The following is a 25,793-nucleotide window of genomic DNA, read 5'->3' on the forward strand; positions in this document are numbered from 1 at the left end:
CAGTCAGCACCTTCCTACCTATCAGAACTCACACCAGTCTACACCCATCTAGAGTAATCCGATCTGCCTAACAACATTTATTCTGTTCCAACCCCACGTCTGAATCCCAACTCTCCAAATGTTTAAAGACAGTCTCAGGACATTTCTCTTCACCCAGATCTAAAGACTTTAATCTTTCTAGTTGCAATCTCTTAACCTGGTGATGTCTATCTCTCAAGTAGCGCTATGAGTATACACTGTGTCTCTGGATTTGGCGCATTATAAATGTACTTATTACAATATCATTCAGTCTTCTTGGTAAATAAAATGGTGACCTGTTCTGACCAAGAATCACCTTTGGGTGTTTTTCAGAGCCGCTTCAGTGATAATGTTAAGCATCACAAGAATATGTTCTTTCAACAGATAAGAATATTCATACAGCTGTAAGACGAGACGCATTTAGAACTATGCCACATGACAAGCATTTGGAAGTAGCAGCAGTAAGGAAGGATAACTTATAGATAGGGGAGTTTAGTTTTACACTGCTTTTTGCAAAATCCCAGTAATATCACCTGCAGGGGAACTGTACAAAAGTGGATAACTGGATGAACTAAATATATTCCAGTGAGCTATGTTGATGGAGGTTCACCCACACCCTATACTAAAATGTCATTCTCAGTGTAACAAGTTTTTCATCTACTTACCATTATCTTTCCTAAATGAAGTTTTGAAGGGTAAAAGGCAGCCTAAACGAATCAAGTATTCTTGGATGAATTATGTCCACATTTCAAACCTGTTAAACAGTCCTGAAACACTTTGATCGGATGACTGGTGGGGAAGTAACAAATTAGCAAATACTTAAAATTTTGGAACATTTTATTTAATACATAATTTAGTAATATATAGTTGTTTCATTGTGTACATTGTGTACCTCAAGAGTAAGCAAACAATACCCCACATGAATAGCACATACATCCCAGCACTGAAGCCACAGTTGTCTCACAGAAGAAATAAGATACCTATAGCCTGTACTATAAAATATCAAAGCATAGACATTTTCTCAAAGATGCCATACAACTTTAAAAACTGAACTTGACAAAAATATACAAAGCCACAACAAACTGATACAATACAGAGCTTCACTGAACATACCGTAACCCAAATCACTAAAACAAGTTGCACCATTTCATCAAGACATTCATGACAAGTCAAAACTCAATGGGTTAATTTCAAGAGTCCTTGCAGCAGCAAGTGATCAACTCAGGAAAGAAAATTAGAATTTAAGAACCACAGACCTCCAAACAAAATGAAAATGTATGTTTACAACAAAAGCAGTTAACTTCAACAAATTCCCAATATACAAACAAGGTTGATTACAAACAATGACAAGCCGACATATCTACAATTACATTGAAAATCAGCTCTGATCAACCCTTTCAACAATGATATATTAATAAATTATGCTTTGGTGATCAGATAGTGGTCAAATTGATCAAAGTCTGTGTAACATATAAGAGACTCAAGTCAAAAGTTCTGCATCGGCTGAAAGTTTCCAATTACTGATATCACTATAACTGGTGGCCCATCCTAATCTATTAGCATGTTCACAATAAATTCAACAGAACAGCCTAGTCTTCTCCCCTGTGATAGTTCATCTGTCCTAGATAGATAAGCTATGAAGCTTGCAGTTCGGTGGGGAGTGCTAGTTTGATCTGTTGGTGTGGGGCATCATCTAGATGTCATCTATGTTGAAGTCATCTTCCTCAGCAGTTTCAGGTTTGGGCATCTCCTGCTGGCCAACCCTCTCAGTTGTCGAGTACACAACCTGAAACAGACCATTTGAAAAGTCATTACACAACCACAAGCTCTAATCTAATCTGAAAGCTGAGAAAACTCATGACTCAGTAGATGAAAAAAATATGTATTCCAGGCAATTATTAGCAGATTTAATATTCCACATTCCATTGTAATTGAACATGGTACATCAAAGTATTTAGAAACCATCTCATGGGGATAATTCAGTTCCCAGTATATTCAGCTAGTAATTGAGTATGGTATTACATCACTTTCAGCATTATTCTAGCAATATCACAGGAGTCTCACACACATGTGGCAAGTATTTACAAAACTCAAACTTAACCCTGCAAGCACACACTGATGTCACAGTTTAACGAAATGTAACAAGAGTCATCAGAAGATGAGTGAGTGAGTGAGTTTAGTTTTACGTCGCACTCAGCAATATTCCACCTATATGGCGACGGTCTGTAAATAATCGAGTCTGGACCAGACAATCCAGTGATCAGCAACATGAGCATCAATCTGCGCAGTGGGGAACCGATGACATGTGTCAACCAAGTCCGTGAGTCTGACCACCCGATCCCGTTAGTCGCCTCTTACGACAAGCATAGTCACCTTTTATGGCGAGCATGGGTTGCTGAAGGCGTATTCTACCCCGGGACCTTCACGGGTCTCATCAGAAGATGACATATTCCCCCAGCCCCCACATATTTGAAAAGACAAATCATCCGACAGTTACTTATTGTGTTTTCAGACCAAGTCTGAATTGTTTCCATGGAATTCACAAAAAGATATAAATGCCATATATCTGTAATCAGAAAGAGTCCCAACGTTTCCATGGAAACAGAGAAAATAATAAATCAGAAAAACATGTAAATAGCAAAAGGAAGCACGTTGGGGTCTGCCACACATATCTACCAAGTTACACTGACAGATATTAAGAAGTTTTTGAGTTCTGCTCCGGAAACCAAACACACCTTTCACTTTTGAGACAAAGTTTGAATCGTTTCCAGGGAAACCGAGAAACTAAGAAATTACAAAAAAACTGTAACTAGCAAAAGGCACCATTGCAGCTTCTGATTGGTATATCTACCAAGTTTTGCAGAAAAATATTGAACGGTTTTTGAGTTATGCTCCAGAAACAAAGCACATCCCTTCATTTTGAGACTAGGTCCGAAACATTTCCATGGAAACCCAGAAAATAATAAATCATAAAAAACCTGTAAATACCAAAAGGCACCACTTTGGGGCCTGCCACACATATCTACTAAGTTTTGCAGAAAAATGTTGAACGGTTTTTGAGGTCTTCTCCCGAAACGAAGCCCACCCCACCTTTAGACTAACACCAAAATATTCCATGGAAAAACAAAAAAAATAAAAATGCCAAAACTCTGTAAAATAGCAAAAGGCACAACTATAGGCTGAGTTCATTATATCTATCAAGTTTGGTCTAAAAATATTGAACGGTTTCTGAGTTATGCTCCATTAACAAAATGATTATGGACGGACGGACAAGGCGTTGACTATACATGCAGGCAGGGGGAGGAGGAATAAAAACCCTGTACTTCTTTTCACTACCTTACTTGACATACTCAATACTCAAGTTAATAAATTCCTGACATATCTATGTACCTTAAAACCAAACATGTCCCTTGACTCGGGAAAACAGACCAGCTGAATATGGAATCTTGCATTTCTGTAAAATACGCTTCATAAGTAACTATATAAGTATCACTTACGATGCCAAATATCTGAATATATACAGGAATAACTTAAAGAAATGTTTTCCCATACAAACCTCTAGGTTTTCATCATCGTCATCTTCATCTTCTGTTTCCTCTTCAGCCTCTTGCAGCCATGTTATAAATGGTGCAGCCTTCTCGTGAATCTCTGCCGCAACTTGCTTCGACACATATTTCTTGGAAACCTGTAGCCAATTTTCAAATTGATAATTTTGGAGAGAAAAAAGCATGTAAAAAGCAAAAATAGTATTTCACTATATGATGCTCCAAACCTACATTTCTTGTCAAGAACTGCTTTGGGAGTTAGAGACGTTTCAGTTTAATGCTGCTTTCAGCAATATTCCACCAACATCACAGCAGGAGACATAAAAAAAATTGGGCTTCACACATTGTACGTGTAAGGGGAATTGTGCCTGGGTGTTTAATCTAACGAGCAAACTACTGCCTTAGGAAACTTTTGCATAGGATGAACATGTAGAAATTAATAAATGTGGAAGAATGGTTGATGATAAGACCTAGTTGTAAATACTTTAGCAAATCAAGGCAGTCTGTAATTGTACTAACCAGGCAACTAAGTTCAACACAAGGAATAATCTGCACTAAACAGGGTAAGACAATCATCTGACAAAAGCACACAGTTCTAAGAAACCCTGGACGTAATCTCAGATGGAATATTTGAAGGAGCTGGTCTTAAATGATATCAATGTCTTACCTTCTTTGCCCAGTCAAGTAGCACTTCCTCTTCTAAGATGTCGGCATCGTACAATGCTTTGAGGATGTGAGGCATCTTAGGCAGCAGAGTCTCCTTGTGAACATTCCCCACCAGTTGCTCCAACCCACCCAACAGGTACTTCTGGGCTTTTTGGTTGCCATGGCAGAACTGAAACAGCAACTCAGAATTCAGCAAACAGATCTTGATCATTAAATCCTGAACACATATGTATACCTCAGTAATGGAAAAAGTTTAAACCCAACAACACTATCATTACTTAATGCCCGTCTGTACAGAATTCAAGGGGTCCATAGATATAACTTACAAGTGAAAATATCAAAGTTGTGACATGTATCCATGCTGACAACTAAGGTTTCTTTCAAAGGCAGTAATCAGATGACTGCTGGGACTGTCAGTGAGTAAGTGAGTTAGAAAAGCAGACCCACAAGAGTATAAATGGTTGTTATGCACACATAGAATGAAAAGAAATTGCATGCTATTTCAAATGTTTTTGCCAAGTGTTTTTGCCAGTCTAACAGTGGAATATCCTCATTGAAAGAAAATGGATATCACATGTAAAGTATTGAATTGTAGCTTTGGATGGCAGCATTTACTCAGTATTGTATAACAATGTGTTTCACCATGCAAATATTGTGCATTGTCAGATGATCACGTTTTCATGAAGTTGTTTTGAAGAAGTTAATGTGATGCTTCACAACTTTTCACGAAAACGTGAGGACACTGGTGCGAAAAAGCATCTTTGCAGGTTTTTGTGCAAGCTGATTGTACTTTTCATCTGAAGACGATTATGTGTAACTATTAAGCACAATTAAAACATGCAGTCAGAGTGTTTACTCTCAGTCAAGAGTCCTGATGGGGAATCCAACACAAAGACACTCATCATATCTGCACTAGGCTTAATCAAATGTAACTGAAGGGGCAGCAATGATAGGCCACCCTTTTCTATTAACTTGGATTACGTTTTTTTCAACTGAAATACAGAGTCAGGAAGCTGAAAATACTTATTACATTTCAAATAATCATAAATTATCGATAGAATTAGAATTACACTATTTTTCCCAATGCTTTTTTTTAAACTAAAGATTCTCGGCAACAGGTTCACATCAAAGTTATCAGTGATAAAACAATGTTTTGAGGAATCAAATGAACAAATTTAATAGTCCAATGAATAAGATCAAATGTATACATATAAGCTGTCAAAATGTAAATTATAAATTATAAATATGTGCATGAAGCATTATTGTCACAGGTCATAACCCAGCACGATCCATAATCTTAGTTCCATAATTTATGTTTAGGTGGTGACTGATTATATTCAGAATAGCATGATTATACCCAACACTTTTGTGTAAGTCTTCAGTTTTCGTTTATAACTAAAGTATCCACTGTTGTAACATGATTGGCTGCCTTGGCATTTTCCCGGTCTTTTTTAAATTCCAGAAATTAGGGTCAGAGGGCCCGTAATCCAGTTTATTAATTGGCTGCCTTGGCATTTTCCCTGTCTTTTTCAAATTCCAGAAATTAGGGTCAGAGGGCCCGTAATCCAGTTTATTAAAAAAGGGTGGGCCAAATAACAAGATAAACCAAAAGTTATCACTGACAACTTGGCATGAATGCACTTTCTAGTTGGAACATTAGTTACAAAACTTCCCATTCTTCCTCTAACAATGTGTGAGCACTTCCAAAGATGACATACCACAAGGAAGACTTTCTCATACTCTTTGAGTTGTGTCATGATCTTTGCACCAAGCAGCAACTCCACCAGAATTAGAGTAGCTTTGTCCTTCACCTCCAACCGCTCCGCCTCAGAAACCACCTCCTTCAAGGTACTTTTCAAAGTTCCATTGTCACGACGAGTCTGAACAAGAAAGTCACTATAATGTAAAATATCAGGACAAATCTCAGTTTCAAGGGCAACATCAAAACAACCAAGGGAAGTATCTCTGCACTGAGCAATCTGAAATCACACACCATGAATTCCCTTATGTTCAGACACACAGGCCTAAAACCAAGATTTTCCCCAAACATTTCAGATCTTATGGCTGGGAGTGATTCCGGTTGACAAAAAGCACTTAGCACAAAAACAATTTATAATACAAGCACAAATGGTATTAAATGTGTAAATGACTCGCTGAACACAAAAAACCTCAGATTTCAATCTGGTCTTGCAGAAACTGATACTGTTGCAGAATGGTAAGATGCTGATGAAAACTGGGATCCTTTTCAACTCACTCATTACAAATTGTGTGCCTGTTTTGGCAATTCAATATGTCCTGTTCGAACATTTAAGACCTAAGCTGAATTATGTTTTCATAAATTCGGTAACACGAGAAGTTTTTCTGTCAATGTTAAGCCCATGGGATAAATAAGGGAATTCTCAGTTAATCCTCATATTTACCTCAATGTACTTGTAGAGAATGTCCACTCTTTCCTCCGATGTTTTTTCAAGATCTTCTGTGAAAGCAAGTCCTTTAGCTGCATCTGTCAGTTCTTGCATCCGCTGTTTGATTGCTTCAGCACTTGTCTCCTCGCCCCAGTCATCATCGTCTATCTCGCGAGTCTGAATCCAAGCAAACATGAGTCCATATTCCAACCATCAAAAACAATTCTTTTTAAATACATAAACTACATAAATAAAATAAGCTCTGTCAGGTGGCATTTCAGAGTGTTTCTTCTCAGTCAAGATTCTTGATGGGGAATCCAACACAAGGAAACTCATCATGTAAGCCATATCAAATCTTTTCAAGAGTTGTAGACCAAGGAACTGAGACATACTAATAAACACTTTACTGTACAAGTTGTCAGATTAAAGTAAAACTGAAAAACAGGGGAAGTAGAGGAGAATTACCTTCTGTATTGTTGCATCTGCACAATAAGTGTTAAAGGTAGGACATAAATGTATCAGCATGATAAATATTGGGTAACAAATACTATAGCAAGACACCAGTTGATGCATTATGCAATGAAATAAAATTACAATAGATTCTTTAACATGTTTACAACAATAACTTATGACAAAGACCACATTACTTTCAAACTAAACATACCAAAAATGCAACCATATATTTTCAACATTCACATTTTTTCAAAATCAAGCATGCAACGATCTCCTATAAAATTCATTACATTGAAACTTTTATGCCAGTCATTGTGAAAGATGAATACATTCGTGAGGGGATTCAATGAATAGACAAGTGAATGATAACAGCCCTAGTTAAGAAAAATCTGTTAAGGCAGAGACATTGCAGTCATGACACGGATTTCAATGATGAAAAACTGACCTCTTCCGGTGGAGCATCAATCACGCCTCCAGAAGCTCGCTGAGCAGCCATCTGTTCCTGTGCATTGGCTTCTGGGCTGGCACGATCATCCTCCTTCTCCCCATTCACTGCTCCTTTCTTGCTTCTTTTTTCCTTTTTTTTGCTACCTTTCTGGGGTGTTGTCGACACTTCCTGAAAATGATATGCAATTTATGTAAGAGCATTAACGCTTTCAACACCAGTCAACCAGGGGCACATGACACAGAGTTCCCAGAGACTGAGGTCATAGATGAAGCCTATGTTTAGCAAGGAAAATATCAGCTCATAAATCATTATTACTACTACATGTACATCATTTGAAGCGTATAATCCTACTGTTTAGGACTATGGAATGTATATTTACAATATTATTCAAATAATACAACTGCAACGTAAACAAGTTAAAATTTAATGAAAATTCAAGCTTACATATTCATACTGGCCAGATAAACCACGAAGTTAGCTAAAAATGCAGCAATATTTTCCATTTGTAAAATGTCATAGTAACCCGTTACCTGTTTCTTTTGATATTTTCACGTGATCGGAAAATTAAAACAAAAAAATTAGAAATCTGTATAGTCATCTATTTCCCCGATGTCACTGGGTTTTGGGTCTGTAACGTTACGCAACAGGAAATATGTCCAATTTGGAAGCTTCATAGAAGTGGCATGCGAGGCAATTCGTTGATGAGGGGTATCATTCAAAAGTTCTGAGCATCAAGAGTAGTTTCACAGTTGTAAGAAGCGATTTTATTGAACATAAAGACTGGTTTTTAATGACGCTTTTCGTCTTCATTCTGCTACGAGGAGCTTGATTGTTCAAAATCGTACATGTGACCTAAGACAGCCAATCATATTGGAAACTTTTAGATTTAGGCGAAAGTTTTCGGTAAAATCACACTATTCTGAACGTGTTATGCAAAAAGCACCATTTATACCTACATTATGGAACATAGTGGATATATCATGCCAGGTTATGACCAGTGATAAAAATGCTTCGAGCATATATTTTAGCATTAAACATGTCCAAGCATGGCGTTTGAGGTGACATAAGCCGAGATGTCACTTGAATTACATTACACAATCCTTCAAAAAAGATGGAAATAGTAAGTTATAATGTACGTTTCACAACTCTTATGAGGATTGTTATTGATTTTATTTTTCATGTTCTTCAGTTTGTTTAATCATCATCTTGAAACAGTTATTTTACACTTCCAACAATTCTGAAGTGGACCCAATGCCAAAGCATGTATCCGAGAATTATGTTTTTATAAAGAACATTGCAGAAATAGTGTTTTCAGACATTGTGAAAAGTGACAGAGTTGACAAAAGAATCATATGTTAATTAGGTTCCGAAAACTATATATCATGTGACTACTATCTGGCCGGTATAGAGTCCTAAGGTGTCAGGGGACTCACAATGTCTTGGCCAGTTAACCAGTCTATAGTGTTGAATAAGTTAAAGTTTATTGACCATCAACTTGGGAAATCACAAGAACCTTGAAATAAATTAAAAGCATTACCAATTGGACACAAGAATTTTTCAGAAGGCACAAACCAATAAATATACATACCATATCTGGTGGATTTTTCAAAATGTATGTTGTGACTTTATGAGTCAGTGGGATGTTGCCAGTATACCCACAAGCAATGCAGCGCTGGGATATGGTTTGTTTCTTGGCATGAACAGTCTGCAACAAAAACAAAGATGGAATACACTTAATAATCATGTATTTATAAAGTGCCTAATATCCACAATAGAGATGCTCAGTGGTACTGTATATGTATATGTTTATGTGTATGGACATGCTTCTCACGTTTGAAACATGAAAACTGATACCTGTTTTTAATTTTTTATTACATCTTTCGTCACAAAATAAAGAGTGAGCGAGTTTGGTTTTACCACACACTCAGCAATATTCCAGCTATATGGTGGCAGTCTGTAAATAATCAAGTCTGGACCGGACAATCCAGTGATCAACAGCGTAAGCATTGATCAGCACAAATGGAAACCAATGACCTGGGTCAACCAAGTCAGTGAGTCTGACCACCTGATCCGTTTGTCGCCTCTTAAGACATACAGAAAGGGTCATCATCGTCTGTCTCGCAAGTCTGAATCCAAGCAAACATGAGTACATATTCCAACCATCAAAACAAATTCTTTTTAAATACATAAATAAAATAAGCTCTGTCAGGCGGCATATCTGAGTGTTTGTTCTAAGTCAAGATTCTTGATGGGGAATCCAAAACAGGGAAACTCAACATGTCAGCCATATCAAATCTTTTCATGAGTTGTTGACCTAGGAACTGTGAGTGAGTGAGTGAGTGAGTTTAGTTTTACGTCGCACTTAGCAATATTCCAGCTATATGGCGACGGTCTGTAAATAATCGAGTCTGGACCAGACAATCCAGTGATCAACAACATGAGCATCAATCTGCGCAATTGGGAACCGATGACATGAGTCAACCAAGTCAGTGAGCCTGACCACCCGATCCCGTTAGTCGCCTCTTACGACAAGCATAGTCACCTTTTATGGCAAGCATGGGTTGCTGAAGGCCTATTCTACCCCGGGACCTTCACGGGTCGACCTAGGAACTGTCATGAGACAGTCTAATAAACACTTTACTGTACAAGTTGTCAGATCAAAGTAAAACTGAAAAACAGGGGAAGTACAGGAGAATTACATTCTGTATCGTTGCACATACACAAAGGTTTTAAGCCATATATCATAACATATTCAGAATAAAATCTATGGAAAACAGAAAAGTATGGCTTGATAACTGTTTCAAAAACACTATTTGACACAAAATGTATATAACTAAAATAAAACATTCTTTACATGTCAACTGCCACCACTAGTATACCCGTAGTGTCAATGTCCGGTCAAGTTTGATACTTCGAGTTACAGTCAAATCCTGACGAGTCAAATTACTGGGGACCAAGAAATAAATTCGACTTGTCAATGTATGCTAGACACAAGTATGTCTGTGTTGGTAGAAAATGGACGGGACCAACAGATACTTGATACTTCGAGTTGTGCATAATATTTGAGATGCCAGCATTTGACATAAGCAGATTTGACTGTATCTTGTAGCCACAGTAGCATTTTAAAACAAGTGTTACATGTTGGCAAACAAGCATAAGAATCTACGGTCTCCTGGTGGTAACAAAGAATGCCAGGAGCCATTTCTTTCTTTGTGTCTCCTTTGCCATCATGTGAACCTTATTTTAAAATACCACTGTTTATAAGTGAAAACTCTTAGTTGCAAACTCAAACAGAATTGATACGAGTTCACTTGTGTTAAGTCATCAGAGATTATCACAAGCATTCTGGGTAAACTAAACTGTAATACACTGCAGCAAGAGATGAACCAGCTTACAAGATTTGTCTCCGGATTTGAGCACTCCGGACACAGGACAAATTTCCTGATAAAGCCGTCAAGCAGATCCTGAAGCTTGTTGGATTCGTGAGAGCCATTGACAATGAAGCGATCATTTTTTAAATCGAACTGGGTTTGTGCGCCAAGTTCACAGCCAAAATACTTGGTGGGATCTGCAAATAAAATTGTGCTCAAAGTGAAACCCTTGGGGTTTTTTCAATATATCTATGCACAAGAGCAGATAATAAAAAGCCAAAACCTAACCCTAACCCTCAGAGATGAGAATGGGTACGAGTGAAACAAGAGGAAAAGGAGCTTGGGGGTTGTGGGCTATAGGTCCCTCATGCCAGACCCCAATTACCCCAGTCTGATCAAATTTGTGGAATTCCTCAGGTGCTCAGAAAATTATCATCCGTGAACCCTCAAAATAATCCTAATGAATTGAATACATTTCAAGTCCTGGTTATGGGCGGAACTCTTACCAAACCAATAATTACAAATGCCTCATAACAAATTAGAATTAAACTAACAGTGACGGCCTAAAATAGCCTGTTAATTAGAACGAAGTGTCACACAATGCATTGTAATCAACTTACAAGTCGGAGGCCGTGCTAGGGCCTTGGCGATCGCTGGCATATTCTCAATAACTGTTTTGATTCCATTTCCCTTCCCTTCCACCTGCAATTACACACAAATGCCACTGTACACAGAAAAAAAAGAATAAAATATATAAACTCACATCACCTTAATGCATGGTTCTTACATTGTATTAAAATTAATAGGCATTAACTCACTTATGATTGGGGATTTTTCTACATTCCTGAAGCTTTATTTCATCAGAATGGTTGAAATCTTCAGAAAGAAACAATTTTTTCTGCATCACACAATCACTTGCGTCACAAAAACAAGCAACATTGACAGAGATGGATGAAAAACTGATGGTCAATACTTAGAGGAATGAATGTTACAAGCAATAAAGCTCACCTTGGCTAAGAGACGAGGCATCTTGTACCGGTAGAAGGGGTCGGTATTGCTTCTATCAATGTTGAACGACATCTTGATAGATTTTTCTGATAAGGTTTCCTCTTCCTATGAATACTACTATCTGCTTGATTTAAATGAGCAGCTTGCTTGAGGAACTTCATAAACCTTTCTGACGAATCTTTCCCCCAACCACTTAGCTCTGGTTCTATTATTCTTGTATGCCACCACAAGGGCTCTGCAACATGAAAATCATTCCTTTTTACTGAAATATCACCAAAAATGTAAGTCCATATGTGTCTAGTTTATCCTCCATATCATCAAAACACTAGAGCCACACCACCAAAATATTAGAGTGCAGCATGCAACACAATTAATTTGACTGTAAACAAAATTGACAACCTGGCAGATAGGTTTTCGCTGACAACCAATTTGTAAGACCTTTCATATTATTCTGCTAAAAAAAAAACAAAAAAAAAAACACCCCCCACGCCAAATATGAATTTCTCAGGTCTTCATGCATCGAGAGTGATTTGTATGCCAGGAACAAAGCAGCCAAAAACTACCCAAAAAGTGAGGCTACCGCGAAAAATGACACTACATGTGAGCTTAGTGGCCAAACACACCAACATGAAAAGAATATGCAACATAAATTGCTCTGATTGGGAAAATTGATGGGTTTTCATTTGTCCATCACAACTGGGCAGCAAATGAAAACATGGCATGACTGACAGAAGCTTTTCGCCAAACCACATAAGAGAAGGTGACTTAGCTTGGGTCATAGCAAAGTTGTGTCTGGCCAAAAGCTACATCAATATCACGATTGTACTGGATTTCAACCCAGACTGCAAAGGAACTGCTGAAGCAATACAAGCATAAGCCTGAGATGACCAGTTTGCCACATCTTTCAGATGAATCAGCAATGCCAGCTGTGACATCAATGGTGTAAAAGATAGTATGCCCACAACAGCAATGGGAACATGTTCAGTTTCGTGACAAGTCATACTGCTTGCTTCTCCATACAGACAAAAGATGTTTACTTTACAAACTGAATGATATGCAGGAAGTGGACAAACTTAGCAACAGTTGTGATGTGAGAAGACATCTCCCAAGCCCGTAGAACAGATTTGATACCTGCCCAGGGCAAGTTACACATATGATATTCTTCAGCCAATATCTTTCCAATAAGGCAACAAACAGGCTGGTAATGACCAGGAACCATATCATATTCATCATTTGTGGCAAGTATGGATTGTTTCAAATCACTTCTACCCCTGATGCTAGCTCATGCAGAGATCATGCACTTGAGGCAGCACTTTTCACATGCTAGAACTGACTAGCTTTTTTTTTTCATTGTATTAATGTTGAGCACAAAAACTAGGCATCAAGAAAAACTGACTAGCTTTTTTTTTCACTGTATTAATGTTGAGCAAAAGAAATAGACATCAAGAAAAACTGTCTTTAATTATGTTGGTATGATGTGTATGAGATTAACCAATCAACATTCCTATCCCCAGGAAAGAAAAAAAGTAGCAGGATGAACTTCCAATATTGACAGTGTTTGATCAACACAGTCAGTGTAATCACCCGCTCTGTAGTTTTGGGAATTGGTTGAAATCTCACAACTGCCGATTGGTTCATTACCAACTACCCATCAATGAAAAAAAGAAATCGGTTAGTACCTTTTTTCAGGTTTTCCTATTCATGATGTTTTCAGATTTGCTTTTTATAACATTATGCAACTTGCTACTTTAAGCATGTTAAGTGATACTAATATATTATGAACATTAGAAATACGTTTTCAAACCTTGACATGTTATAAAGTATGCTCCATTGTAAAAATTTTCTGAACACTAAAACAGTGGTTCAAAATCGTTTGTGTTTGATTATGAGACAATATTATTGATCGTCTGGGGATATGGTCACAGGAAACCAACTTCAAATTAGAAAATATCTGGATCAAGGCTTACTAAAGAACTCGAAACTCATATGCCACTACATCCACACTCAGTGAGAGGCTTAGGAAGTTGATAAAACATTCAAAGAAAATAAGTCTCAGTACCCAACCATGTAGTTGGGATGTACCTTCTGTTGACATGGTAGAATGTTGCAGGGCATAGATGATATCCTTACCTTATGTAAGACAAGACTCGACAATGACTGTTTAAACTTTGAACTCGGCTCTACAGCGTGGTAGACATTTCCAGATTGTTAAGTGCCAGCTGTGAAACCCACATGCACCATAGGCCTATAGATCTGAACATATTCGGCACACTTGACAGAAAGGGGAAGTTCTTCCTCCTCTATCAATATGTGCTGCATAAGGTGGAATCACATTTCCCATTATCTTTTGTTACTGAACATCAAGGTTTGAGTAACTGCTGTTTTTTACTGACCTTGTTCGCGAGGTGAAATCATAAATAATTCGTACAACAGCTAGGTATCCTGTCTTACGGGATTATGTGTGATCAAATGCGTATCCCAAAATACCAATCCTTTGGGATAAGTAAATATTACGATGAGCTGAGTGTGCTGTCATAGAGTGACGGCTAACACCTTCGCCACGTGTTGATGTCGCAGATTTATCATTGAACAATATGGCCGACATTTCAACATATTTCATCATAATGGAACATGTCTACGACAATTTACATTGACAACTGACATAAATGAAAGCTGAAAACATTAAACTTACCGTCTGGTCTGACAAACGTCATAAAAACGCTAAAAATGAGCGAAGAAATTTGTAAGCAAACTGTATTTGGCAATCGCCTCGGGGAACTTGGTCCCAATATGTTAGATGAAATCTTCCTTCTGCGAGTATTTCTCATACACCAGAATCTGAAAATACAATATACAGAGATAAATAACCCCTTCGATGAAATAAAATTAAAATAAAAACGATTTGAAAATTCAAGCAATTAACACGAGACAATGCGAAAGTTCAACTACGTTCGTCCACATACTTCTCGAACTCTGGTTGCGCTATGACAGAATGCCCGGATGAACACGCACCGACGTGCGCGCAAAACTATCTTCCAATGAACTGTTTAGAAGGTCTGTGACATTCAACATAATAGATATATGTTAATCGTTTACTCCTACGCAAGCCCCTTCAACCTATTGCAAAATCAGAAGGTTAAAAAACAGCTCTTGCATATACAACGACATGACTACATATGTAAACCTAAACTGGATTAAACTTTAAAATATAGATTAAAATGAAATGTGTTTTGTTTTAAAACGTGTGTATGATTATAGTTTGTACACATATGCACAGATATCGTCTCTATGGGGATTTTCTTTCTGTTCGATTTAATTTTACGATTAACGTGAGACGATAACAAAATGATGTAACTGAAAACACCAAGCAACTCTCGCTGGACCAAAAATACTCATTCCTCAAAAGTCTTCGATCAATAAAGTATTATTGCACGATTGTATTGATATGAATGCATGTATTGTCTTTTGTTATAATTCATGAAATTTATAGCGACGGAGATTCATCTATATCCATAAGTCCGCTGGATTGCCACAAGTTGCGAAATTCCACATTTCGAAATTCCACAGTGTACACATTGTTTTCAGGGCGTGCCGTATGAGCACGCTGAAAGGGCCCCCGATAACCCGCATGGAATTACCACATTCATACATATCAAATATAGCTGATGTAAAAACCTCCTATGGTCATAATAAAACAGAATTGCATGGCTGATTTGTGACATGTTGTGTAATGCTGTCCATGTCGAGTTTCATCGCCCACCGGAACGAATGAGAGCGTTCCGTACAGTGCAGTGACAACGACGTCCCAGTACGCCAAAGCGACAAACTGCCCTGTAAATGTAACGGTTGTGTATTAAAGTTCCCAGCGAAAGTTAAACGATATAATAATTAACCAAGATCGGTATTGTATCGTTGAAAAAGGATTGACAAAGTGTGAGTGACTCAGTTTAGGTCAGAACCTTTTGGAGATTCTTGAGGGGCATTAAGAAGTTGGTAAAGATAAAAAAGACAAATGACACGGATGGCTTCTTGTTTATTGTAAAATGTCAAAACGTTTCTGGGCTGTTCCTTGTCCCTTCGTCAGGTAAATTGAATTATGACATTTTGGAGTCATTGAATATTCTTGTATATGCGTGAAGGCCTCTCTGTAATATTATTATTTTACACATGTCCCTAGACTAACAGCTAGTCTCTGAAATGAACATATTTTACTAAAAAAAATGTAGTGAAAATAAATAATATGGTGAAATGGAGCCCTGACACTTCATGTTCAGATGAAGCTATGGAAATCTAGAATTGCCACATTTTCTAGACTTGCGTGGGCTTTCTTGGATATATATACTTCGGGGTCTGTACGACAGACTAAGATTTTCCGTATTGTTTCTCTGGCGCCTGCTTTAGGAAACACATTGTTTTGAAATGGACACTTGTTTCACCTACACGGGACATATGTAACATTTTATACGCGCTTCAAATACTTCAGTACGCGCTTCAAGTTCTTCAGTACTCCATAACATAAGGATCCGTCGTTTTACCTCGGAATTTCAATGACCTTAATAAGTTAAAAACTAAGCTGAGAAATTTCCGGACTTGTGTTTTTGTTTTCACTTTCTGCTGAGACATATCATGAAAACTTCTGTGTCCAGTTGAATTCGAACTTGGCGTCTTGTCATGACATGATGTGAATTTAGCTAATCAGTGAAACTGAGAGGTTATTCATATATGCATCTGGCTTCTGTAAGGTGTATTTGCTCAGGTATGTGTCCCGAACGGACATCAGATGTATGTGTATATATTTCATCGTATAGAAATCGTATTACATCAGTCTGCTTATAGACGGATCCAGAGAGGACCCTCCCCGTCTTTGGTCCTGAAAGTTTTTTAAATGACAATTGAAAGTCTCGTGAAAATGAAGTGTGCGCACACACAGCACCCCTGCCCCACCCCGAACACACACCACCACCACCCCCACCACCACCACCCCTTTCCTCCTCGTGCACTCACATACTCGTCCCTGAGTCTAGTATTATTATCTGGAAGATCAAATTCACAGTAAATTTAGGTGACCGATAAACATTTTTGAGTGGTGCCTTGCCTTGATAATTGTTCAAATTAACAGACATCACAGTAGCGTTTCATCTGAATGACGGTTGGGAGTCGATGTGGAATTCTAAAGAACCTTTTCTGACAACAATAGCAATTCCTACAGTATATAATGTCTGTTCACTATTGTGTCGCTAATACCTTCATATACATAACCGTATCATCAAAATACTAGATTAACAACACCATCGATGACTGAACGATACACCTCGTCATATCGTACTGAGACGTGCTAAATGAATAGTTTTACACCAACTAGCATGAGGTATCTTTCCTTTCGAGATCATGCGAGATTTCCGTAAAACATTCCGCCATCTTTGATGATGACTCGATGGGAGGAAACCGAAGTTTTCGGCATTCCTTTACAAATCCAATTCAAATTTTCGTAAATACTGAGCAATAATTCAATGAAAGGTAAAATTCCAACAGAGCCCTCTTGTTGAATGCAATCTCGACGTTCGATCGGAAGAGGTTCCCACCCCATTTGAGATCGGAAGCACAGTTGTGTTTTCAGAACATATCGATCCTGTTCGCCTCTGTCTGGTAAGTTGTTCATGAATATTAAATCTGCCGTCAACCACTGTCGCTTCCTTTTATAAATTATGAACATTGACACAGGCGTAGAATATTCTTTGCGCTCTACTATCTCATTTTGAGGAACAATCACCACTCTTTACCATTTGACAACTGTCATTTGACACGAGACCAGACGATACAGGGGTGAAGGGACAAGTGGCCAAATGTAGACACACACATCACGTGCAGCGATTTTGAGTTAAATTACTTATATTTAGTTACGTCAGGGAACCTGAGACATATCGATCCTGACTTAAAAATGGGTTCAGTATACAGGTGAGTAGGTGTAAGCAAACAGAAAATGACATCTTGCAAAATCAGACGTTGTCGTTTGTGTTTACATGTAGTCATAGATATAGGGCTAATAGTCGAAAGTGTGGATTTGAACACACGGTATTCAGAGATGATGTGTGTGAGATTTGACATTTCAGGAAAGACAAATATGTAGATGATCATGAAGCCCTTCTTGTACCCATACACGTTGATATAATAGTAAGGAATGTTAGCATTTCGGAAGTTGTCAACATAAGGATATAACGGTTATTGACACAAAACCTGAGGTTCATTATTGTTGTGTATGTGAATATACATTATCAGATTTTGTTCATCACAATTGTCTAATATGTGTTTCTTCGCTGTTATTTTACATTTAACTGATATGACATGGTACATAGCTGACAGCTTTTACTGCAGTGCCACCTCACAATGGAACCCCATTGTAGACAAGACATAAACATATCTGTGCATTTTGTGTAATTGGATTTGGAAATTGGATTCATGACCTTATACACTTAGGTTGGATTGAAGTAGACTCTGCAAAATGTTCTGTTGTGATTAATCCATACAAATCTTTACCAATTCATTCTTATATTGCAGATAAGAATTATGTTTCCTTGCATAGTGTTTTCTATATTCTAAGACTTCAGGGTGATGGTACAAAATGAAGGGTGGAATAAATGTGTAATGCAGATATGCCACCTTCATTTTATTTACATTGATGTATAAGCATGATGTTAAAGTGATTCCCAACACTAATTAAAAGTTGCATGTCTATTTACAAAAGAACTAGGTAATATAGACATACAATGATGCATGATATTTATTTTAGTGATTATTCACAGGTCCCCCTATGGAATTGAAGGAATTTTTTAAAGCAATTGCGTCTCGAATGTAAACAAACGCAGCCCACTCACAAAACAATTGCAGCCATATCAGTAGTTTAGCGGTAATAACATAAACACAACACCCCTATCGGAAGCAATGTCGGTAATACTTTAAACACACTCGGCCATCTTCGGAGAGTCATGTCCCCTGGAGGCTTCCGATGTTCAGACATAAACAACCTCCGGGGGCATGAGTTATAACGCTCTTTTGCAGTGATGATCTTTCCCTTCTAAAATAATCTATGGACCCGTGAAGGTCTCGGGGTAGAATAGGCCTTCAGCAACCCATGCTTGCCATAAAAGGCGACTCAGCTTGTAAGAGGCGACTAACGGGATCGGGTGGTCAGACTAGCTGACTTGGTTGACACATGTCATCGGTTCCCCATTGCGCAGATCGATGCTCATGTTGTTGATCACTGGATTGTCTGGTCCAGACTCGATTATTTACAGACCGTCGCCATATAGCTGGAATATTGCTAAGTGCGACGTAAAACTAAACTCACTCACTCACTCACTAAAATAATCTATGGCTCTGACAACTCCTCATACCTAGACGCATTCAACACAGATGGTCAAAGATGGATAATTATAAAAATGAAAACAGTAGAAACTAAAATCAAAAGTCTCCGAGATGGGTGCTCTTCCTAGTGACGCCATGTTTTGATGTGTGAGTTTCAGGGTGCGACTGATAAAAAAATTGTGGAATGGAGCCGAGAAATCTCAGAAGATGTCCGAGCGTGTTTCAAGTATTATCAACATTGCTTCCGATAGGGACGTTGTGTTTATGTTATTGTTTATGATGCAATTGTTTCGCAAGTGGGCTGCATTTGATTACATTCGAGATGCAATCCTTCAAATTTGCTGTAATTCCTTCAATTACTTTGGGAGCCTGATTCAACAATGTGTGCATCACTGACGTCCTGAACAATAACCTCGTTCATAAATGTTGTAAATCCACCTCACCATATTCATTATTTATTGGATGGTGATGACTGTCCAGAACTAAAAAAGAAAATCAGGGTATCCATGTCATACTCTAGTGCTCGTCGTTATCATTTGTGGGGTTCCTGGAGTCAACTACTTCCAGTTTCACAGCTAACAACAGCCTGGCTTTAGTTCCAAAGGACACCCCAAACATTCATACGCCGTAGCTGCATGTCTTCAGTTGCACAGCACATAGCGTCACAGTTACTGGTACATAAATTTTAGTGGATATTTAAACGTGTATTTGTATTACTATATGTCTTCAGTGAACATTGCTTCAGTGAAGTTTTACCACAAATTATTATCATTTAGTGTTTTTCCTATCAGTTTTAGCTGCTTGTCCCAAAGCAGAAAGTGTTAGAAGGATTTATGAGAAAAACTGTCTAACAAATATCTGCTTCACTGAACTTGTGGTTTTTTTTCTGATGACAGTGACCATCTTAAACCTTTGACTGAACATTGTGATGAAGGTATTAACCTCATCAGTATCTGCTGCACATTTAAAAAAATGCAAATTGATAAAGACGGTTTTAGTTTAAAATAGCCAGTGTTATCTATTTATGATTGTGTATTAGTGTTGAGAATTAGTTGAAATCTCACAGTGGTGCCTCACAATTAATGACAGGACTCAATTTAGTGCTTTGTTACTTGTTCTGGTGCAACCCAATATTATATAATGCAACCTAATTATGAGTCTAAAATGCAAAAGGTGCAAGTCAATTTTTTAGAAATAAATCAACAACAATAGATATGTAAGCTCATTTTTCTTCTAAAGCATAAATAGCTGTGGTACTGAAACATTGTTATTCATAGGCCTTGACTATGACACTCTTGTAACAGGGATCAAGGATGTTTCTGTGTTGGTAAGGTTTCATGGGTACTGCATTACGGACATATGTTTATGTGCACCGAAACCTCTGACATTTTCACACACAACATTGCAACTAGAATTTGACTGGTGCAGCTATGTCCTTATTTTAGGTTGCACCTGGTGCAAGTAGATTAACATCTGTTAAATCTAACCCTGGATGATTGCTTCATTACCAATGTACAATCATCAAAAAACAAAATGGTAGCATCATTTTTCAGATTTCCTTATCCTGGTTGTTATTGCAAATAGGTATAACATGATGCAACTTGCTACTTCTAAGTGATGACTAGTATATCATGAACTTAAACTTTCTGGGGTCATCAAGAAATATTCTGTCATGGCTTTTCAGTTAGTGAAGAGAACTCAAAGAAATAAACATGTTTTTAGGCCCTGACAGCTTTGAAAATATGTTCCATCAGCAAGTGTTTCAAACACTGAAACAGTAGTTCCAAATTGTTTGTGTTTGATTATGAGAAAATGTAATTGATTGCTTAGTTGTTCGATCACTGTGACCAATCTTTGATTATTTGAATTAATCAGAACACCACAATTGTGTACTGCATTATTTTTCCATCTGCATCAGTTTGTGGTTTGAACTTTCACCTGAATCATCATGAGGTACAGTGATTTCCTTTGTGATGGACACAAGTGGAATTAAAGTGCAGTTACCATCTGTAGACATTTTGCAACTTTGAGGATCGTCTTGTGAGTTTGTATCGTAATTCACCCACACTGTCATTAATTATATCACAATACAGTTGCCTCACAATGTGATGCTTATCTTGATACTGAAGGCACAACATGATGCGTATTGCAATACTACATTTCCGTCATTTTGGTTGCAACAAGCAACCATTACTTGAGTGGCTACTTGATACCATAGTTCACCATTTCCCAAATACCTGTTAATAAATAACCATGTGTTTCAATGTTTTTGATTGGCAGTGGTCACTGGCATGGTTAGGTCTTGTCCTATCATTTTCAAGAATCTGAAGGACAGTGTTCTGATATTTGATGCAATGCATTAGGAGCAAAAAAGAAAAGGTGGCAAGAGTTGTTTTCTGGATGGTCTCATATTCATCATGGGACCAAATTTATTTTAAATAGGCTTTAATAATTGTTTTTGCTTGAGGCATTGGTGTAATATCAAAATGATAATGTACATCGAAATATTAATCAATAATGAAATAATGATTCATGCAATGATTGCTGGAGATGCACAGGTACATCATGAATTGTGATGTTACTAATTATCTGTTGCAGTATTTGAAATGTTTAAATTAGTGTTAGCATGTTTAGCTCTTTTTCTTTCACTTGTGTTCCAACTTTGAACTATGCATATTCTGGTAGCATAAGACCTACAAAGAATAAATACTTGTACACAACTACACAACGTTATAACTTGTCTCCAGATTACCTTTCTTATTAATGTCTTGATAAAAGAATAATGATGCTGAACTTTTGCATCTCCTTTCCGTTTCTTTGGCATTTATTCATTTTATTTCAAAACGAATACATTGACTTTTATCAGTAAAGCACAGCAATTCAGAAAGATCACTGGTGACCCAGTCACAAACTGTGAATCACATGCTTCATCACACTATTTTACAAGCCTAGTGAGAACAAAAATGTCAGTTTTCTTACAAATCGTTCTGAGTGAAAAGCATGTGGTGTCTTCGATAATGAGATTAAAAAGTAGAAAGAAAACATCTTAAGCAATGTGGAGTAGGAGGTGGTAGGACATAGTTGAATTAAAGTGTGGCAACAAACTGTGCAGTCTTAAGACCCTTTTTGTACGAATCCTCATTCATTCTCATTACAATCCATTGATGTAGTCAGCTTGTTTAAGAAATTGACTCACAATGCCAGACTTTTACATCTACTATTTCTAGTTGTGTTAGGCATACTCTTTTTTAGCGTTTGAAATAAATAATTTGACTATAATCTTTGACTGTATTAAGCTGCAAACACCTTATCAAATGATGAAATTGCATACTTACTGGAGACATTATATATTACAATCAATGTGTTTAGCTTTGGCCTCTTTGGAAAGGTTTGGTTTGTAAGGAACTAATGTTACCAATATCTTTGTATCCAAGGAACATGGGAGTGATGTAGTTATTAATATAATGTATGAGCTGAGGATGAAACCACAACCATTAAAAAAGCAAAGGCTTTGGGGCTGGAGCTATTTAGTGTTGATCAAAGTGTTTGTTCTTGTTGGGGTATTTAATTTCAAAGGGAGTATCAACATGTATTTATGGCACACTTTAAGGTAGATTGTATCCCAATTTAAAGGTGCATGTGAAAGTTGCATGGTTTTGTGTTTGTTTTCAGACAATGTGATGTGGTGAACATGGAAGGACCAGTTCAAGGTGACAGGTAATGCTCTCATACCCCCACAGACAACACATATATACACCCTCAAGACCATGAGTACATGGTGCAATTCCAAACACACTGTGTTAGAACACTGTTTGAAATCTAGTGTACATTGCCCCTTGTAATAGAAACCAGTAATAGCAATTTGAAACTAAGATCGTTTATTAAACAACTTTTATCCTAAGTTGAATAAAATTCTGAGATTTAAATGTGCAATTGGCAAGGTATAATTATGATGATTTGCCATCTTAATTTCATTTTAATTTTTATTCAGTTTACCTTTTTGTTTAAAAGTGAAATTCATGAGTACATATTTACGGCAAACAGACTGTATAATGGTTGTGTCAGTGTGCATTAAATTCTAGATTTGTTCCTTTGGTGATATTCTTAGTCAGTTGACCTGACGCACATGTTTTGTATGCTTCTGATGCTGAAATAAGCTGATGTGCTTCAATCGGAGTACTCTAAGCAGCGTTATGTCCTGACTCCATGTAATGCCCATTATGCCAGTACCAGGAGAAGTCACAGGAATATAAAGAAGTAGTCATTGTCAGTGTTCTCAGATGTTTCATGTGTTATGTCCACTTAAGATTAACAGGATTTAAATGCTTTACAGTAACTGGATGTAAATGCTTTACAGAAAGCTAAAATTTCGTGGGAAAGAAAGGTAGTGTGGATTTTCCAGTTTCAGGGACAAGTGTTCTTAATAAGTGGATGTTAATTTGAAAAACATGACAGAGATCATTGCATGTTTTGGTGTTTGTGACATTTTGCTGTCTATACTTTTCACCAGGTTTGCTAAAGTGGCATGTTTAATGTTTTTTGAAATGACCATGGCAGTCCTGATGGACAGCTTGTCAAGCTGTAGGGGTGTAGCTTTATTGTACTTTCTCTTTATGCACTCGTGCACTTCTCATTCAGCCTGATGTAGTTCTGGCACCGCTGGTTGACAGTTCATATGACTGGATTCTAAACATTCAATACTTTAGATGAAGCTTTTTCATACAAATTCTTGTGCTTTTAAGTGAAGCATTTACGAGAGAATATTTTGACAGCATTCTATAGTACACGGATGTTTAGTTGTGAAATGTCCTCATTTTCCCAGCACATACCCCAACTGCATTAGCTGTGTCGCTGTATGTCTGTGTCAGCAGGAACATATGCAGTGTTCATGCACATACCCTCTGGCTTCTCATCAGATTGTGATTACCAGTTTTGAAATGTCGTCAGTCATCCTAATTTACAGCCTGAGGCTGCAGCACTGTACTTTGTATGTTGGCTTTAGATTATTCGATTTGTCACCATTGCATAGTGACTCACTTGTAGAAAATCACAATGTTTGATATTGTCTCTTAAAGTCAAAACCTTTATCATATTTTTCAATTATATTTCTGTGAATTGTAACATTTTCAGTAATATTCACTTTAGATACAACCCAGAATGATTACTTCCATGGTCATCTGACAGTTGCATGAAATATTGTATATAGTGTTATATTCATTCATAAATGATGCAGTTTATTACATGATAAGCAAACAATAGTTGGATTCTTTAGGTTCTGATTTGGGTAATTTATGTCATGACTTTCAGAACATGTTTTGCCCATTCCTATGGATTGTGATTCGCTCTGCTGCACCTATCTTTAGAGGGGATGAAGTAATTAGGCAGTAGATTGCCAACTTTTGACATTATTTTGTGACAGTTTTCAGCTGTTTAAATATCCTTTACCTGGTTAGCCTTTGCTTGAAGGCAATATTGGGAATCAGAATAGGTTAGGCATATGATGACATCAAGCCACCAGCTCACTTGAGTTAAACTTAAAGAAGCGACTACAATCTGCTGTGGGCTACAGTTGGGGAATGTGAATAAAGTCAGTGAAATTTATGACTAAAGGAACTTTACATGGAGGAAGTTACAGCATCGTGGAGTAGTGGATCTTGTGCACAGTACTTAAAGGTCACATGCCACCAAACATAATTAAAACACAGTGATCACTTATTCATGATATATATAAATGCATTGCTGATTAAGAAAAAACAAATGAACAAACTTATAAGCATATAATCGCAAATCAGTTGTGCAATAGTTTGTTCTTGGGTTTACCCCCCCTTGAAACGAAGCAGGCTTGATACCAGTCTAAGTAAACTTATCCTCAGTACTTTTCGTTACACTCCACTACTGAGTCTAACAAAAACCTTATGGGAGGTCGCATCAGGTAACCTTTGAGATTGACCAATCAGATTACCAAATCGCGAAAGTGCACATTCACACATACCTTTTGAACTTTTTATCTCGAAAAGGTTCGTATCCGAACGCTTCTGAATGCTATTAGCGTACGCTCGCTTCCGGGTGATGCACACGGCATACGTACAACCATGACAGCGGTGAGTAAACTGAAAATTGTCGCTGAAAATAGTGTTTTTGACAATATTCAAGGATGTTATCTTGCAGAATAATAGCTAATGGTAATCATGTCAACAGAAACCCCAAACCATATATACTGCAGGTCAAATAACTGTGTTATATGCGGATTTTTGTGTGCGGAGTGATCTATGTCAGTGACCTGAATATTTTGAAAGTCCCTCCGATGCCTAAATAGTAACCGTTGTCTGATTGGTTAAATCTGTTTAACCGTCTCGTATTTGATTGGATGGTCATTGGTTGCTGAAAGGTTACCTGACGCGACCTTCTACTAGGTTTTGTTAGACTCAGTGGTGGCGTGTAACAAAATACACTGAGACGAAGTTTACTTGGACTGCCTCAATACTGAACCCAGTCAGAGTCGGTGGGGGTGCATTCA

At 37.5% G+C, this 25,793-nt stretch overlaps 2 protein-coding genes across 14 annotated transcripts in view; one reads left to right on the top strand and one right to left on the bottom strand.

The window, feature by feature from the left end:
• Positions 1 to 841: 841 nt before the first annotated feature.
• LOC137293918 (eukaryotic translation initiation factor 5-like) lies at positions 842 to 15,588 on the bottom strand. Its single transcript, XM_067824762.1, has 12 exons — positions 14,878 to 15,588; positions 14,607 to 14,752; positions 11,915 to 12,149; positions 11,527 to 11,608; positions 10,931 to 11,103; positions 9,124 to 9,240; positions 7,533 to 7,703; positions 6,650 to 6,811; positions 5,948 to 6,109; positions 4,231 to 4,398; positions 3,575 to 3,703; positions 842 to 1,804 (listed from the first exon to the last, which is right to left on the bottom strand). Exons 3-12 carry the CDS (start codon positions 11,984 to 11,986, stop codon positions 1,712 to 1,714), a joined length of 1,329 nt encoding a protein of 442 aa, XP_067680863.1. The 5' UTR covers positions 11,987 to 12,149; positions 14,607 to 14,752; positions 14,878 to 15,588; the 3' UTR covers positions 842 to 1,711.
• A 1,702-nt stretch (positions 15,589 to 17,290) lies between these two features.
• Positions 17,291 to 25,793, top strand: part of LOC137293915 (kinesin light chain) — a 53,577-nt gene continuing 45,074 nt past the window's right edge. For 9 of the 13 annotated variants that reach the window (XM_067824748.1, XM_067824753.1, XM_067824745.1 and 6 more), the window contains exons 1-2: positions 17,291 to 17,560; positions 22,949 to 22,993. In XM_067824748.1, the coding sequence (XP_067680849.1) occupies positions 22,968 to 22,993 (26 nt within the window). In that variant the 5' untranslated portion in view covers positions 17,291 to 17,560; positions 22,949 to 22,967. The remainder of the gene's footprint in view (positions 17,561 to 22,948; positions 22,994 to 25,793) is intronic. The other 4 variants (XM_067824750.1, XM_067824761.1, XM_067824751.1 and 1 more) reach the window with 3 other exon arrangements.

The sequence above is a fragment of the Haliotis asinina genome, chromosome 8, assembly GCF_037392515.1.
Source record: "Haliotis asinina isolate JCU_RB_2024 chromosome 8, JCU_Hal_asi_v2, whole genome shotgun sequence".
Lineage (NCBI taxonomy): Eukaryota > Metazoa > Mollusca > Gastropoda > Lepetellida > Haliotidae > Haliotis > Haliotis asinina.